This window comes from Neopelma chrysocephalum, unplaced genomic scaffold (assembly GCF_003984885.1).
Source record: "Neopelma chrysocephalum unplaced genomic scaffold, ASM398488v2 Primary Assembly neopelma1_26, whole genome shotgun sequence".
Taxonomy (NCBI): domain Eukaryota; kingdom Metazoa; phylum Chordata; class Aves; order Passeriformes; family Pipridae; genus Neopelma; species Neopelma chrysocephalum.
The window spans coordinates 26,467,233-26,480,787 of NW_020897695.1; the positions used below are offsets into that span (position 1 = coordinate 26,467,233).

At 51.0% G+C, this 13,555-nt stretch overlaps 1 protein-coding gene across 3 annotated transcripts in view; it reads right to left on the reverse strand.

Annotated features, from left to right (window-relative positions):
• Nucleotides 1-221, reverse strand: part of NFATC1 (nuclear factor of activated T cells 1) — a 111,100-nt gene extending 110,879 nt beyond the window's left edge. For all 3 annotated transcript variants that reach the window (XM_027676002.1, XM_027676000.1, XM_027676003.1), the window contains exon 1: nt 88-221. In XM_027676002.1, coding sequence (XP_027531803.1) covers nt 88-220 — 133 coding nt within the window. In that variant the 5' untranslated portion in view covers nt 221. The remainder of the gene's footprint in view (nt 1-87) is intronic.
• Between the last annotated feature and the right edge of the window lie 13,334 nt (nt 222-13,555).

The window sequence follows — 13,555 nt, forward strand, 5'->3', positions numbered from 1 at the left end:
TATTGGCAAGGGGCCGCCGCGGGGAAACACCGGGGGACACCGCCGCCCTCCCGCCCGCCGCCCGCCCTCCGCAGCACCGCCCGTTACCTTCCTCCGCCGCCTTCATGGTGCTGTCGAGCGGGCGGGCGCCGTCCTGCGGGGCCGCCGCCGGCCTCTGTCTCCCGCTGGATGGGTCCCGCGACGGCGGCGCGGCGGCGGCCGGCGGGGCAGCACTTGGCATCCACCCGGCGGGGCGGCGGAGCCCGGCACAGCGCCCTGGGCCTGTCGCCTGTCCCGCCTTGTCCCGCGCCCCCCGCCCGCCTTCACGACCCGGCGACCGGGGTCGGGCCGCCCCCGGCGTGGTGGCCGCGCCCGCGGAGGCACAGGAGCTCGCCGCCGCCGCCCCCCCGGGGCCGGGGCATGGAGGGGAGGGCGGGTGTGCGTGGGGACTTCGGAGGCACTGCCCGCGTTGCGCGGCGGGACGGGGCGGCGGACGCTGTCGCCCGCCGGGAGCAGCGGGCGGGGGACGGGGACAGTGAATGTGCGGAGCGTGGAAGTCTCGCTCTGACGCAGGGCTGCGCGCCCGGCGCCGCCTTTTTAAAGCTGGAAAACACCCCCCCACCTCCCTTCCCCTCCCGGCCCCTCTCCCCGCCCCGGCCCCGTGATGTCAGCCGGGCTCCGGCCCCGCCGCCGGCGGGCGGCCAGCGGGAGGCGGGCACCGGCGGGCACCGACGGGCCCCGGCCGCCTGCCCGCCCCTCTGCGGGGCACGGCGGCCGCCCAGCTCCCGGCCCGCCCAGCCCTGGCCCCGCCGCCTGCGCCCGCGGGGTCCCCTCAGCCTGCGGGAGCCGGGTGCCCTCCTGCGGGGGAACGGGCGGCGCGCCGGGGTCGCGAAGTGAAGGTGGGGAGAGAAGGGAGACGAGAGACCGAAGGAGGCAGGCAGGGAGAGGGGGAAAAAAAAAAAAAAAGCGAGGCAGCCTCGCATGCTGAAATCATTATGTAAAAAATCGCAGGCTTCCCCCGCTGTGGAAATTTGGAAAAGAGCATCAACTGGCAGGCGAGAGAAAGGAAAATCCCATTCTGCTAAATTACTAACAGACTCGGCGGACTCGGTTTCAGTCGGTTCAGATTTATTATTATTTTGTTATTATTCTGTAAATATCTCAGCAACACAGTTGTGTCTCATCACTTCGTAGCGGGGGGAAGGAGAGATTTCCAACCCGCAGCGACTCCTCCTCCCACCTCCCATCTTCGGGATACCCCGTCTGGGCCCCCGATGCGGCCGTGACACCCCGGCCCAGGCAGGAGTCTCCTGGACGGGAGCTGAGAGAGGGGCCGCACCGCCCCCGCTGCTGCCGCTTCCAGCCCCTCTCCCCTCGCTCCTCGTTCCCGCTTCGTCCTCCCTCTGCCCCCACAACTTGCAGAAGGGGACCATACTTTCCTGTTGGAATTGGACGGCGGCGTGAGGGGAGTTGGGGTGCTTTTGAGCATATCTGGTGCGTGAAAAAGAAGGAAAAAAAATCATAAATCTAGTGCCTGTGACCCATGTGTGGTTGGAAATAAACCCAATATAAACGAAATACTGTCAGTTCCCGGGGAACAGGAGTCCGCGGCCGGTTATTCGGGGCGAGCTTTTCCACTAAACCGTGTTGGAAGACGATGCCCGCCTCAGAGGGCGCCCGGTGAGGAGCACAGCACCCCCCGCGAATCCCGCCGTCCCGTCGGGCGGGGGAAACACAGACCCAAAAGGGCGACGCTTTTCTTTCAAGGAAAACTGAATGGGAGAACAGAGGGGAAAATCCCGCAGCAAACCTCCCTCAGCCCCCCAAACCTCCCACCTCCCCTCGGGCCCCCGGGGCAGGCGGCCCCGACGTGGCGCTCAGGGAGCGGGGGAGCGGAGCAGTCCCCGGGGCGCCGCCAGGGGGCGCCGGGGGGGGGGGGGGGGGCGGCCGGCGCGCCCCCGCCCGACGGGGGGGCCCCAGGGCGGCGCTCGGGGGTTCCGTATGCCCCGATCCGCTGTGCCTCGATCCCCTGTGCCCCGCTCCCTGTGTCCCTATCCGTGTGCTCCGGCCCCTTGTGCCCCGGCCCCATGTGCCTGGGTCCGTGTGGCCCGATCCCGTGCGCCCCGGTCCCTTGTACCCCGGTCCATGTGTCCCTATCCGGGTGCCCCGATCCCGTGTGCCCCGGCCCCGCGCCCACCGGAGCTGCCCGGTGTGGGTGGGGGACGCAGGGGAGATCCCGGCACCTCCTCTGGAAGCCGGGGCGGGGGCGGGAGCCGCGCTGCTCTCGGCGGGACTCTCCTTTCCTGCCCTCTCCCCGCCCCCCCGCCCCGCTCCCCGCCCCCCCGCCCCGCTCCCCGCCGAAATGACGGAATCCCCCGTCTGTTTCCTCCTGTTTAATGCCGTTGCCCGGACCACCGTGGCTCCGCTCCAAGGCCCCGCCAGCCGGCGCGGGCAGCCGGCGGTGGCGGCGCAGCGCGGGGCCCGCTGCTGCCCCCCGGCCCCTGCCCCGGCCCCGCCGCCCCGCTCCCGGTCCCGGTCCCGGCCGCGGCCCCGCCGCCCTCACCGCCTCCCGGGGCCGCCCCGGGGCCGCCCCGCCTCCGCCTGCCGGTCCACTTCCCTCTGCCCTACGCCTCCCGCCCGCCTTTCCGAGTTTGTTTACAGCCGCTACTAGGAGAGACTGTTACACGGAGCTTATTTTGGGAGCGGGTGATGACTAACGAAGTTAAAAGGAGCTTAGTACAGAAAACAACCTTATTTTTAGACGGCTGTTGTTTCATTGTAGCAAACGCGCCCCGGCCGTTTCTAAAAGCCACGTCCTCGATGCCAGGTCCCTTCTCCTGTGCTGCCGCCGAGACTCGCACACCGGCTGGCCCCTGCCCTGTTTACTTCCCTTACCTACGTCTCCTGCCCAAACCCTACCCGTAACTGCTACGGCCATTGCTGCCCTTCATTAATTTGGACTTTACGACATATTCTTTAAACAGAAGAAAAAACGAGGGGAATAAATAAATAAATAAATAGATAGATAGATAAATAAATAAAAGCCTTGGGAGTATTAGGACCCACTTTACAGTGACCTCAAGCGCTGGGTTAGCAGGGACCAGTATCGGCATTCCCCTTGCTTTTTGAGGCAGGGCTTGTCTTCTTCGCCTCCCCGGGAAGATGAAAGAGATCACGTTCAGCCTCATCCCACGCAGCCCCCTGGGCCGCAGCATGACGGCACTGCCCACTACAGCCCGCATGTGGGAGAGGTTGGCAGTGGACAACAGGGAGATGTGGCTGCTGCTGCTGCCTCACTCCCCCTCACCCTTCTTCTCCCCGTGTGGGAATCACTGCATGGCAGTTCAGGCACCAAGAACAGACACGGGGCTCCCTCTGTCCCAGGCCAGTTCCTTGCTGACCAGTCCTAATCCCTCGGGAGTAAATCACAGCAGAGCTGGTGAGACCTCAGCAGGCTCTTCTCCACTAGATACACAGGACTGTGCAGATGTGCACCTCAGCAAGAAACTCTCCCTTGTCATCAGTGCTGTGCCAGGCTGTGTCCCCCCCATCACTGCCATGCAGCCAGCCTTCTCCAGTTTATCATGGGAATCTTCTGCTGGCCTCTCTTTTCTCACAGCCCATCTCTGCCAGGAGAGAGTTGTGTGGGCTCCCTGGGCAGCCCTTCTCCATTCATGTGTCCCACAGCAAGAAGGAGGGCATGAGGTGGTGCTTCCCTTCCCCTCCACAGAAGATGCTGTGCTTCAAAACAAAGCGTTTTCTGCACTTAGCCAGTAATTAGGTAAATTGCCAGGGAGAGTTCGGCTGCCCTGCTCTGCTGCCCTACTCTACGTTTCCTCCTTTGCTGAGACTGAGTGTGCAGTGGCTTGTGTGGGCCAGGTCAGGCTGAGAAACTTTGTGTGGCTGCATGTTGAGGTGATATTTGTGGGAGGCACTGCAGAGTGGTGGGGAAGCAGCTGGATTGGGGAGAGAGTTTGGTAAGAAGGGGAACATAGCAGGCCACAGAGCCTCTGCTTTAGGGCATATAGCGTTTTTGGGTTCCCACCCATCTTCCCCTGCCCTGACAGCAATCAATTTGTACTGAAGAAATCACAAGAATTAAAAAATCTGAATACTGTAGAAGGAAGGAGGGTAGGAGTAGGAAAGGAGCCTCCCCTCCTTCTTCCCACCCAGATATAGGGTGTGTGAGGAATACTGCCTCACCATCACAGTACTTCCCACTGCCAGTGATTGCTGAGCTGTACCCCTCCAGTGACGGAGCTGTCTGTGGACCCCAGAGCCCATGCTGGTACTCCCTGTGCAGCTTGGCCATATGACACACGCTTCCTCTGAACCTCACACGCTGCTCCTTTGCTGCAGTAAGGAGCCAAATGACGCAGGCTTGGATGGGCACTATTTACCCCTCCTGCTCATCTTTGCAAGCAATAAATTTCCCCCCCGTCCTCAGCTCTTGCATTTAATGCTATCTGTTTAAAAAAAAAATACTGCAGAGTATTTATACAGGATGTTTTAATAATCGAAGAGTCTGATTAATGTTCACAAGATTAGTTTCATATTATGTGAAGTTGTGTGTGTGTTTGTATTCCCTTCTGCATTTCCCTTTTCTCTCCTTTTTGTTGGGGCTCAGCAGTCTAGGACGGACAGTTTGCATGGATCTTCATACACAGTAGCTACAGTATTTCTCAGGGAAGCTTTAATTCAACCCAAATGCCTTTGTTCTCGCCTCGACAGAGGATATAGGTTAGTAGCACAGCACAACAGGCTATGTCTGACCTGTACCCTGAGCTGTTGTAAGACTTGGGGCAAATTGTTTCTTTGCACCAGCAGTGTTCTGTAAAATGAAAACTTGCAGCTTTGTCTACACAAAAGTGTTTTGAAAACAGGGTGGTGGGAACCTCTCTCTGCAATGTTTACCAGTGTCAAACATTTTCTTACAGTAAACACACAGAATCCCACAATCCAAGATATGGATCAGAAAAAGCCACCCATTGCTCTGCATGGAAATTTTGTTCTGTTTTGGGCTTCTTGCCCTTATATCCTTACAGCCTTTTATATCTAACATTCGTAATAGTGGCCATCTTCTTAGGGTTTGCACACCCATCTTTTGGGTCTTGGCAGCTTCAAAAGCACCAGCATCTGTTCAGAATTTCATTCATTGTAACAAAAGATTTATAAGTCTCAAGCCTCCCTAACCAAGTCCTTAATTAAAGTCTTTCTAATCCCCTGCTTTGAAAATTGTAACAAGATTTGCTGGAAACTGAGACAACACATGGTCAGCGTTTATGGCTGGTAAGGCACCATTTTGAAAACACATCCATGAACCTTTCAAGCAAGGCGGGGAGCACACCTGAGCGGTGGCCAGCTGCTGCCTGAAGCCCCCCCAGAGTTAGAAGCCAGTGTAAAAGCAGAGGCTGGGCTCATCCCCCAGACACAGCCTCTTTCACAGGCTGCCAAAAATCATTTCATCACTTTTAAGGTGCATTGCACTTAGCAGGACAAATGCCAGAGGAGTTTTGTGTGCTTGAATAATGTTGTAATTTACCTTGTAACTGGTATCATTACGACGTTGAGTGCTCTGTTGATTTACCTAGCTTTTGATTTAGTGGACTGTTTTTAAACGACAGTTTAGGAATGCAGCCAGTGACTGCAGGCAAAGGACCTTAAACCTTTTTGTATCTACAGTCATCTGTTCAGACACTGACTTTAAAATCAAGACAGACGTCAGACAGCCACGCCAGACCCATATACAGAAAGCTGTGACTGAATTGAACTGGGACATTAGTTCAGAGAAATAATTTCATAACGATACACGCTGTGTCAGTGCCATTTTGTTTTCTTTTGCGTTTGTCTCTTGTACAAACCCAAACTGTGGGCAGGTACAGGGTGGAACCCTCGCTGCTGTCAGGGGTCACTGTGCAGCATCTCCCCTCCACAGCTGGTTAGGCTGAGGTGGGTACCAGCAGTGGGATGAATTCTGTCTCTGTTACGTGACCCTAGGGTCCCACCACGGCAATTCAGGAACTCCCTTCACACGGCAAAACAACCACCAACAATGAAAATACTGATACTCTGCATTTTTCCCTGGACACTGCCAATGGAATGTGCAATACAGTGGGTGGTTAAAAAATAAGAGCATGTCTAACGCTCTATTTGTACTTGTACAGTATTGACAGACTTGCAAAGAAACAGTGACAAGGTTTTGTGCCAGACAATGTGTTTTAGCTCTGGAAATATCTGAAGTTTCAGAATTCTCCAGGTGCTGGTACAGAGTGTGGTAACAAGTTTTTTTACTCATTCAAAAGCACTTAATAAAAGAAAGGCTGGTTGGGTACACAGGGACTCAAGTTGGCAGCAGAGCAGACCCTTCTTCTGGGGAAGGGAAACATCAGATTTATGATGTCTGTGGCAGACTGAGACTTGTGGTAGGTATCGGTTCCTGCACACTGTGGGGATGGCAGCTTCCACCTCATCCATCCTCTGTGGTGCAGGATCACACCTTCATTTTCAGGCAGTGCAAAGCAGTTTTTTCCAGATGTCTATGTTTCATCTGAAGGAGTGGGGTTGCTGCAATAGGCTTTGTGGAAGTGATGACCCAGAAGGATGTATGCAAGGCCTGGGCTGGCTGCATGTGCAGCAGTGCTGCTTCACCCAGTAGTCCAGTAGTGGCTGAGCCTGGGATGGTCAGGAGGCAGGAAAGCTTGTGCATGCTCTTCCACTGGAAAAGGGCCTCCTTTTTCTCTTGCCAATAAGCTCTTCATCCTCTGGAAAGTCTGCTTTTAGCAACAGGCCCCGGTAACTCCATCTCATTCTCTACCCTCTGCTGGTAGTTGGTCCCCAAGAACATTTCCCCACCCCTAGCCAGAGGAGACCTAGACTGAGCTGATTTACAGCAAAGGCAGCATGTGTTGTTGAGCTGTGGTCACAGTCCAGTGCCCCGAGGAGCCCAAATATGTCCTTAGCTGCCTTCACTTCCGTGCATATGGAAGCATCTTTTAGATCCAAAGCTCCACATCCCAATGCACAGAACAGGGCCAGCAGTGAAGTAAGTACCCTTTGTAGCCTTCCTCTTGTCCGTAGCTGGGGACTGGCCTGTTTCAACTTCAAGTTCAGTGCCAAGAGCACCTTCATTGCTACATGAAATGAGCGACCCGATATGAAGTCCTGGGCTCTCCAGCTGCAGCATGAGCCCTCTTTTCCAATATCTCAGCTGTGCTATTTACATGTCAGACTGCTGCTATCCCTATTGCTCCCCAGCACCGAGTCTTTGCCTTCATTAGTTTCCTCCTGCTCTAGTCTATTAAACTTGCATTTAAATATGCTATTGGTTCTCCCTAAATGAATAACCTTCCATTGTGTAATATTGAATTCCTTTGTATTACCCTGTTCCCCCAGCGTCTCCAAATCCTCCTGTAGTCTGGTGCGTTCCTGAAATTTATCAGCAGCTTCCCCTCCTATCATGATGTCATCTGCATCTGGACACCTGGGATATCGCACCAACCTCGGGCTCATTTGTACAAAACTCTTAAACAGAACAAGTCCCGGTGCTGAGCCCCAGGACATCTGGCCTGTAAGCTCTCTTCTTGTGCATGGTGCTATTTATTGCACTTCTCTCTTCTCTAACCCAACTTTATCCTTCTAATATTGATACTCCAATACTTGTATACATTTTACTGATCTAATTTTCTGATGCAGAGTCAGTAACCTTGTTAAACTCCAGCAAATACAAAATCATTGCTTTAACTTTTCTGGGCTCACCTTCACAAACTTTATGAATAGGATTTGGACTACTCTAGCAGCAATTTTGACTATGGCCCCTTGTGCCAGATGCTTACAAACACCAGTCCCTGCAGCATGTTCTTGCAGCATGACAGGATGACCCAGGGGATGAGAGGTATTGAGGGAGAAAGGAAATATTTTCCAGGTGATGAAATGAGGTGCCAAGGTTTTATTCCCTCACTTGTGGCTACGCCCGATTGAGGAGCATCCTATACATTTGATGTAAAGTAGGTAATGATGAACTACAGCCCAATGGCTTAAAGCAATATGCTCTCCTCTGCTATTACTTTCACCAAACATTGAGCTGCTCAGCCTTTCCAAAGACAGTGGCCTTGGGCAGGGATGAAACTTTGAGCTTTTCAACTTAAAAAATGAAATTATAGGAAACTGCTTGCTATTGGAGAGGAAAGGTTATGATGGAGATGGTGATGCAGATGTCTCTAGGTGCCTGCAGGGCACTACTTCAGCAGGAATGGCCAGGTACAGTGTTCAGTGGTACCAAGGTCATGGCTGACCTGCACCAGCTGCAGAGTTGGGAGCACCTTGGTAGTGGGCTGACTTTGATCCTGAGCCCAACTTTGTGCTATTTTGCCTGCTCCAGCTGTCCAGAGATGCCATGGACCTCAGCTAATGCTTGTTTCTCACAGAAATGCCGCATGGACGGGGGATTTCTGAGAAGCACTTTGATCAACTTGGCAAAGACAGAAGCTTCTCTTTGCCAGATGAAAGGCTGGCAAGAGATTGGATTTTTACCATATACAATTTTCACATCTGGAATTGTATCTCCCTCATTCTTTCCACACCATATTTCATGCACAATGAGAGTTTTCTTTATAGGGGTGCTTTGACTCGGGGAGGTGGGGTGGGCAGCAAACTGAAAGAGATTGCTGGACTCCTGTAGTTTAGTCAAGGATATGTTTGGTTCTTTGTGCAACAAAATGATGTACAAGCCCAATGCCTTTGTTCCATTAACTAATGGCAGCATTCCTGTTTTGCGACATCCCTGCATGCTGAAGTAGCTATCTTGAAGAACAAATGCTGAAAATTAAAATCTTCTTGAGTCAAGCTTCCTCATTAGCAGCCCACCTGGCTAGACTCTACCTTATTATTTTTTTTGCTGTGTGTAGCTGTAAAGAGAAAACCAAGGAGAAAAATAGGCAATTAAAATGCATTAAATTGATTTCCAAATGAGTATGCAGAACCAGAAAGTCTCAGGAAGAACCCCATCTCTTCTTTTGCATCTGTTGCTGTATATGAGAGTACAAAGTCACTAGCAACTAGAACAAGACACATTTGCAAACATTAGTAGGGTCAAACTTCTATCTAGGATCCCTCAGTCGAGTCCCTGAAAACCAAATGTGTTGAGTCATTGCAGTTTCTTCGCATGCATTGCAGAGCAGGACCTGTCGAAGGCTGTAAAAAGTTTTTCAGGATGAACACCTCAGCCCCCATAGTTCAAACACAAGACTCTCAGCTCTGCAAAGCCAGAGAATCTTTTTCCTCATTGCTAACAAAAAGGCCAAAAAGCACCTCATGATTCCTCTGCTCTAAAACTGTATTCCAGCACAACAGTGAAACCACAAGTGTTATGCAACCTTCCAACACCAGGCACTGGGTCTGCATCAACAGATTCTTCCACCTCAGGTTATTGCAGATATATCAAATGCAAGCCTGGAACAGCTATAGAAACCCATGAAGATGATACAAATTAATATCTTCCTCTCCTTTGCTTCCATGACTTTCTTCTCCCTACTCTCTTCCTCTCAAGAGTCCAATTAAATTTATTTTCAGGTTGCTTTTCAAGCACAATAAGTAAATTATGAAATTAGAGAAGCCTCTTAACTGTGGTGTATGAGAAGGGGGCTGCCCACAGAGGTGCATGTGGTGCAAGGGAAAACTGCATGGGCAGATCTGTGCAGACAGTAATCCCTTTGTTAAGCTAAGAGGTAGAGCCATGGCAGAACAACCTCCTCGACTGATCAATGCAGACTGGATTTATCCACCAAGCTTATTCTGGGGAAGGCAGGTGTGAAAAGACAAACTGAAGAATAGGGCTGAAAACTGGTTCACGGAACACTTCTGAACTTCAGCTGAAGAACCCTTCACTAGAGGTGAGTCTTTGAGGTGAAAACTACTTGCATTTACTGCTGAAGGGCTGCTCCCTGCTTGCTGCCCAGCACTGATGCACTGAGTAGTCCACAAGGGCTGTGCCACAATGCAATACTTCTCTTGGTGTTTCTCAAGTTACATGAGTCAAAGTTGTCAAGTCTGAAAGTCTGGGATTTGGCTCCAAGTTTTGTTGGCTGCACTCCAATAAGTGGATGCAGACCAATTTCACAGAAGCAGCCAGCAACCTTTAGCAGGACAAAGAAAGGCCATTTCCACCCACACACAGCCTCTCTTTCTCCTCCTGGAAAGCTCCTTCACTTGTTACTGGGCTGCAGAGGTCCATCACTGCATGGAGCTCTGGAACATCTTGTCTGGGTGCTGTCACTGTTCTCTGAATGCAAAGAGGTATAGAATGACCCACAGGATTAGGCAGAAAGAGACCTCAGAAACTGTGCATGGATGGTCATACACACACAAGTATCCCCTTTATTCATGGCTAGACTTGGTGACCTCAGAGTAAAACTTTGTCTGGAGCAGGGATTTGAAGGGTGATTGCTGCCTGTGTACAAAGCCCAGTAAAAGACCTCTTAGATCCTGTGACTGGCTTGGATAAAGAGGGTTTAAGGCTGGTATCAGTGGCAGATCAGAGGAGGGTAAAGGCAAGGTAGTAAGAGATCAGTTGGGATAACTATGGAGGGGCCAAAGCATGAGCTCCCAGCTGAGTGATAAGGGTCTTTTCAGAACATTGGTGTGAAGGTCTGGAGTGGGGCAGAAGGCGGCAAAGGAAGGGCTGCCAGGATGTTGGTGCAGAGACCCAACCATAACACTGGGTCTGGCAGAGCAGTCCTATGGACTTTGTTGATTCAGAAAGTGCTAAGATGAAACATGCTGTTCTACTTGGAGCATGGGAACATGTTGCTTCTGATAGTTGGCACTAGTGGTCAGCAAATGTGGCAAAAAGTGGTTAATGAGGGCTTTGATCTGTCCCGACCCAGCTGCCTCCACCATCCTGAGGATATCACAGTAAACACTACTTGAGGTAGTTTTCTCTTAAGGGTGTTTTCTCCTCCCTTCACACAATTAAAAGTTCAATAAAAACCACAAACTTGCCTCAGAGAGTGAAGGCTCTGATTCCCAAGACTTTGGTTTGAAGCCAACCTAGATGGACTGCTGTCAGAAACCCCTCTACCTTTCAACTACTGCATTGATAAATAAATTAGCCTGCCAAGTGGAGACTGCATTCCCAGCAGCAGGACTTGGGGTGATGGTGTTTGACAATGACTGAACTGGAAAAAAATCCTTTCTATACGATTTAAGACTAAACAATTCAGGAGGCTTTTCTTTCCTGTACTATGGAAACACAATTTTAGAAAACGGGCACAGTGTATCTTAAAAGACGGGTATTTCTTCTTGGTTATGATGACCGTGGATGTGGGATTTTACTTATTTATTGGCTTCTAACGCCCCCTTCTGGCCTTTGTAAAAACACCAGCTTTCACCAGAAACTTTCCCTTAGAAATAAAATAGTAAAGCAAACACCCCGCATTTATTGATATTGACTCTCGCCTACTTAAGTGCATCAGTCATTCAAATGGAACCCGAGACCATTTTTTGGAAAGCACAGATACTGACTAGAAGGGAAAGAATGCAGGTGCTGCTTTCGACTGGGTTAAAGGGGCTGGTGGCTGTGAAACCGTGTTGGAGATGGCATGGAGAGTTATACAGATGTTCTCTCTCTCCACCTTCGACTCCCTAGCACCAGTTTACAGCTCTTTCAGTCATAGTGCTGTGCTAAGAAGCCTCAGTTCTATCGTTAAAGCTCCACTCCAGTCACTTCCAACAGTGTGACTGTGCTTTCTATTGACGGGATTAACAAGAAGCGCGAGAACAGTTCCTGGGAGAACAGTCACAAAGAAGAGCTGATCACCAGGCTCCGGCAGGGGAACTCACAGGGCAATGGAAGGGGGCAGAGCAGGATGGGACCTGCTCAAACCTGTACCGAGCCACAGTACCAAGTCTGAGCTTTGGGCAGAACAGAAGACCCTGTGGATGTCTTTCCCACACTCAGAAGTGCACATATTTGTGTAAGATTGCAGTAATCTGGAGGATGAGAAGAAAACTGGAATTACACCACAGTTAAGGGACTAATTTCTAGAGTGACCACTCCTAAATATAGCAAAAATTCACACTGTATTTTCATGAAAAAAATACAAACAGAAGTGAAGCAGTCCCTAAGGTGAGGTGCCACTCCAACAAGGAGGATGATCAAGTCTCAGGTTAAAAGTAAAGAAGTCCTTCCTTCATACCTTGTGTAAATTACACTATCAAGCCCCCATATGCCCAAGATTTTAAGTTAGCAAATTTACCACCTTGATGAAAATTCTGCCTCCTTCTAAGAAAAAGGTATCATTTCTTTCCTCCCAAGTCATGTCTGGAAGATCCTAGGACCTTCCTCCTCACAGACTGGTTCTAGCCCTACCTCACTATTATTGTCATTTTTCCTCAGTTCCATGCATTCTCAGTGATGGCAAAACCTTTTCCCTTGTCAGTCTCTTAATTAATGGCTAAAGGGGCTCTTTCTCTCTCTCTGAATAACGTGCATCATCATCTCCAGCATCCTGCTCCAGGTCTATAATGTGATACCAATAACAATTATCTATTTGGTGCTCCTGTACTATGCTTTTATTCCCTTCCAACTGATCATTTTGATTGCCCAGCTTGAGATTTATCAAGAGACTGAAAGCTTGTACAGTGAATATTTAGCATGTTTTGGAAACCAGGCTCCTACTTAAAAATCATGGCTAGGCTTCGCAAACGAAGATTTGGGAAGGACTCTACCCACGTTTCTTGAAAGCGCGTTGGTGGCTAAAAAGGCCAATACGAGATAGACACGTCCAGTTAGTTGCAAAAGACACAGCAGAAAGACTCCTTAGGTGGTATATTCTGCAAGGCTCGATTCTTTCTGCATTGTCTTTTCTCCTCAAGAGTGATCCTGTGTGCTTTCTCAAAAGCATCAGCAGCGTTATAAATGGTCTGTCTCCAGGCCTCCCGATTAGAGGCCAGAGTAGACCAGTTATGGTGATCAATATGCCCGAGGCTGAGTTGTTGCTTCAGGGAGTCCTTGTATCTTTTCTTCGGAGCTCCTCTCTTGCGACAGCCAGTGGCAAGTTCACCATAGAGCAGGATCTTAGGGAGGCGGTGGTCCTTCATCCTGGAGACGTGCCCTGCCCATCGCAGTTGCGTTCTCAGTAGCATGGCCTCAATACTTGTGATTGCTGCCTGTTCAAGAACAGATGTATTGGTCACGTAGTCTGACCAGTGGATGTTTAGGATTGTGCAGAGGCAGCGTTGATGGAAGCGTTCTAGGAGATGCAGGTGGTGGCGGTAGATGACCCATGATTCAGAACCATATAAAAGAGTAGACAGCACTATGGCTCTGTAAACACTGATCTTGGTACTTTTCTTCAAGTGTTTATTACGCCAGACTCTTTTATGGAGCTTTCCAAAAGCACTATATGCCTTTGCTAACCTATTGTCTATCTCCCCGTCGATCTTACCATCTGAGGAGATGAGGCTGCCTAAGTAATTAAACTGTTGGACTGATTTGAGTTCTGACTGGCCGATGGTGATGTGGGGATGATGGAGGACTTCCTGAGGTGCAGGTTGATGGAGAACTTCTGTCTTCTTTAAG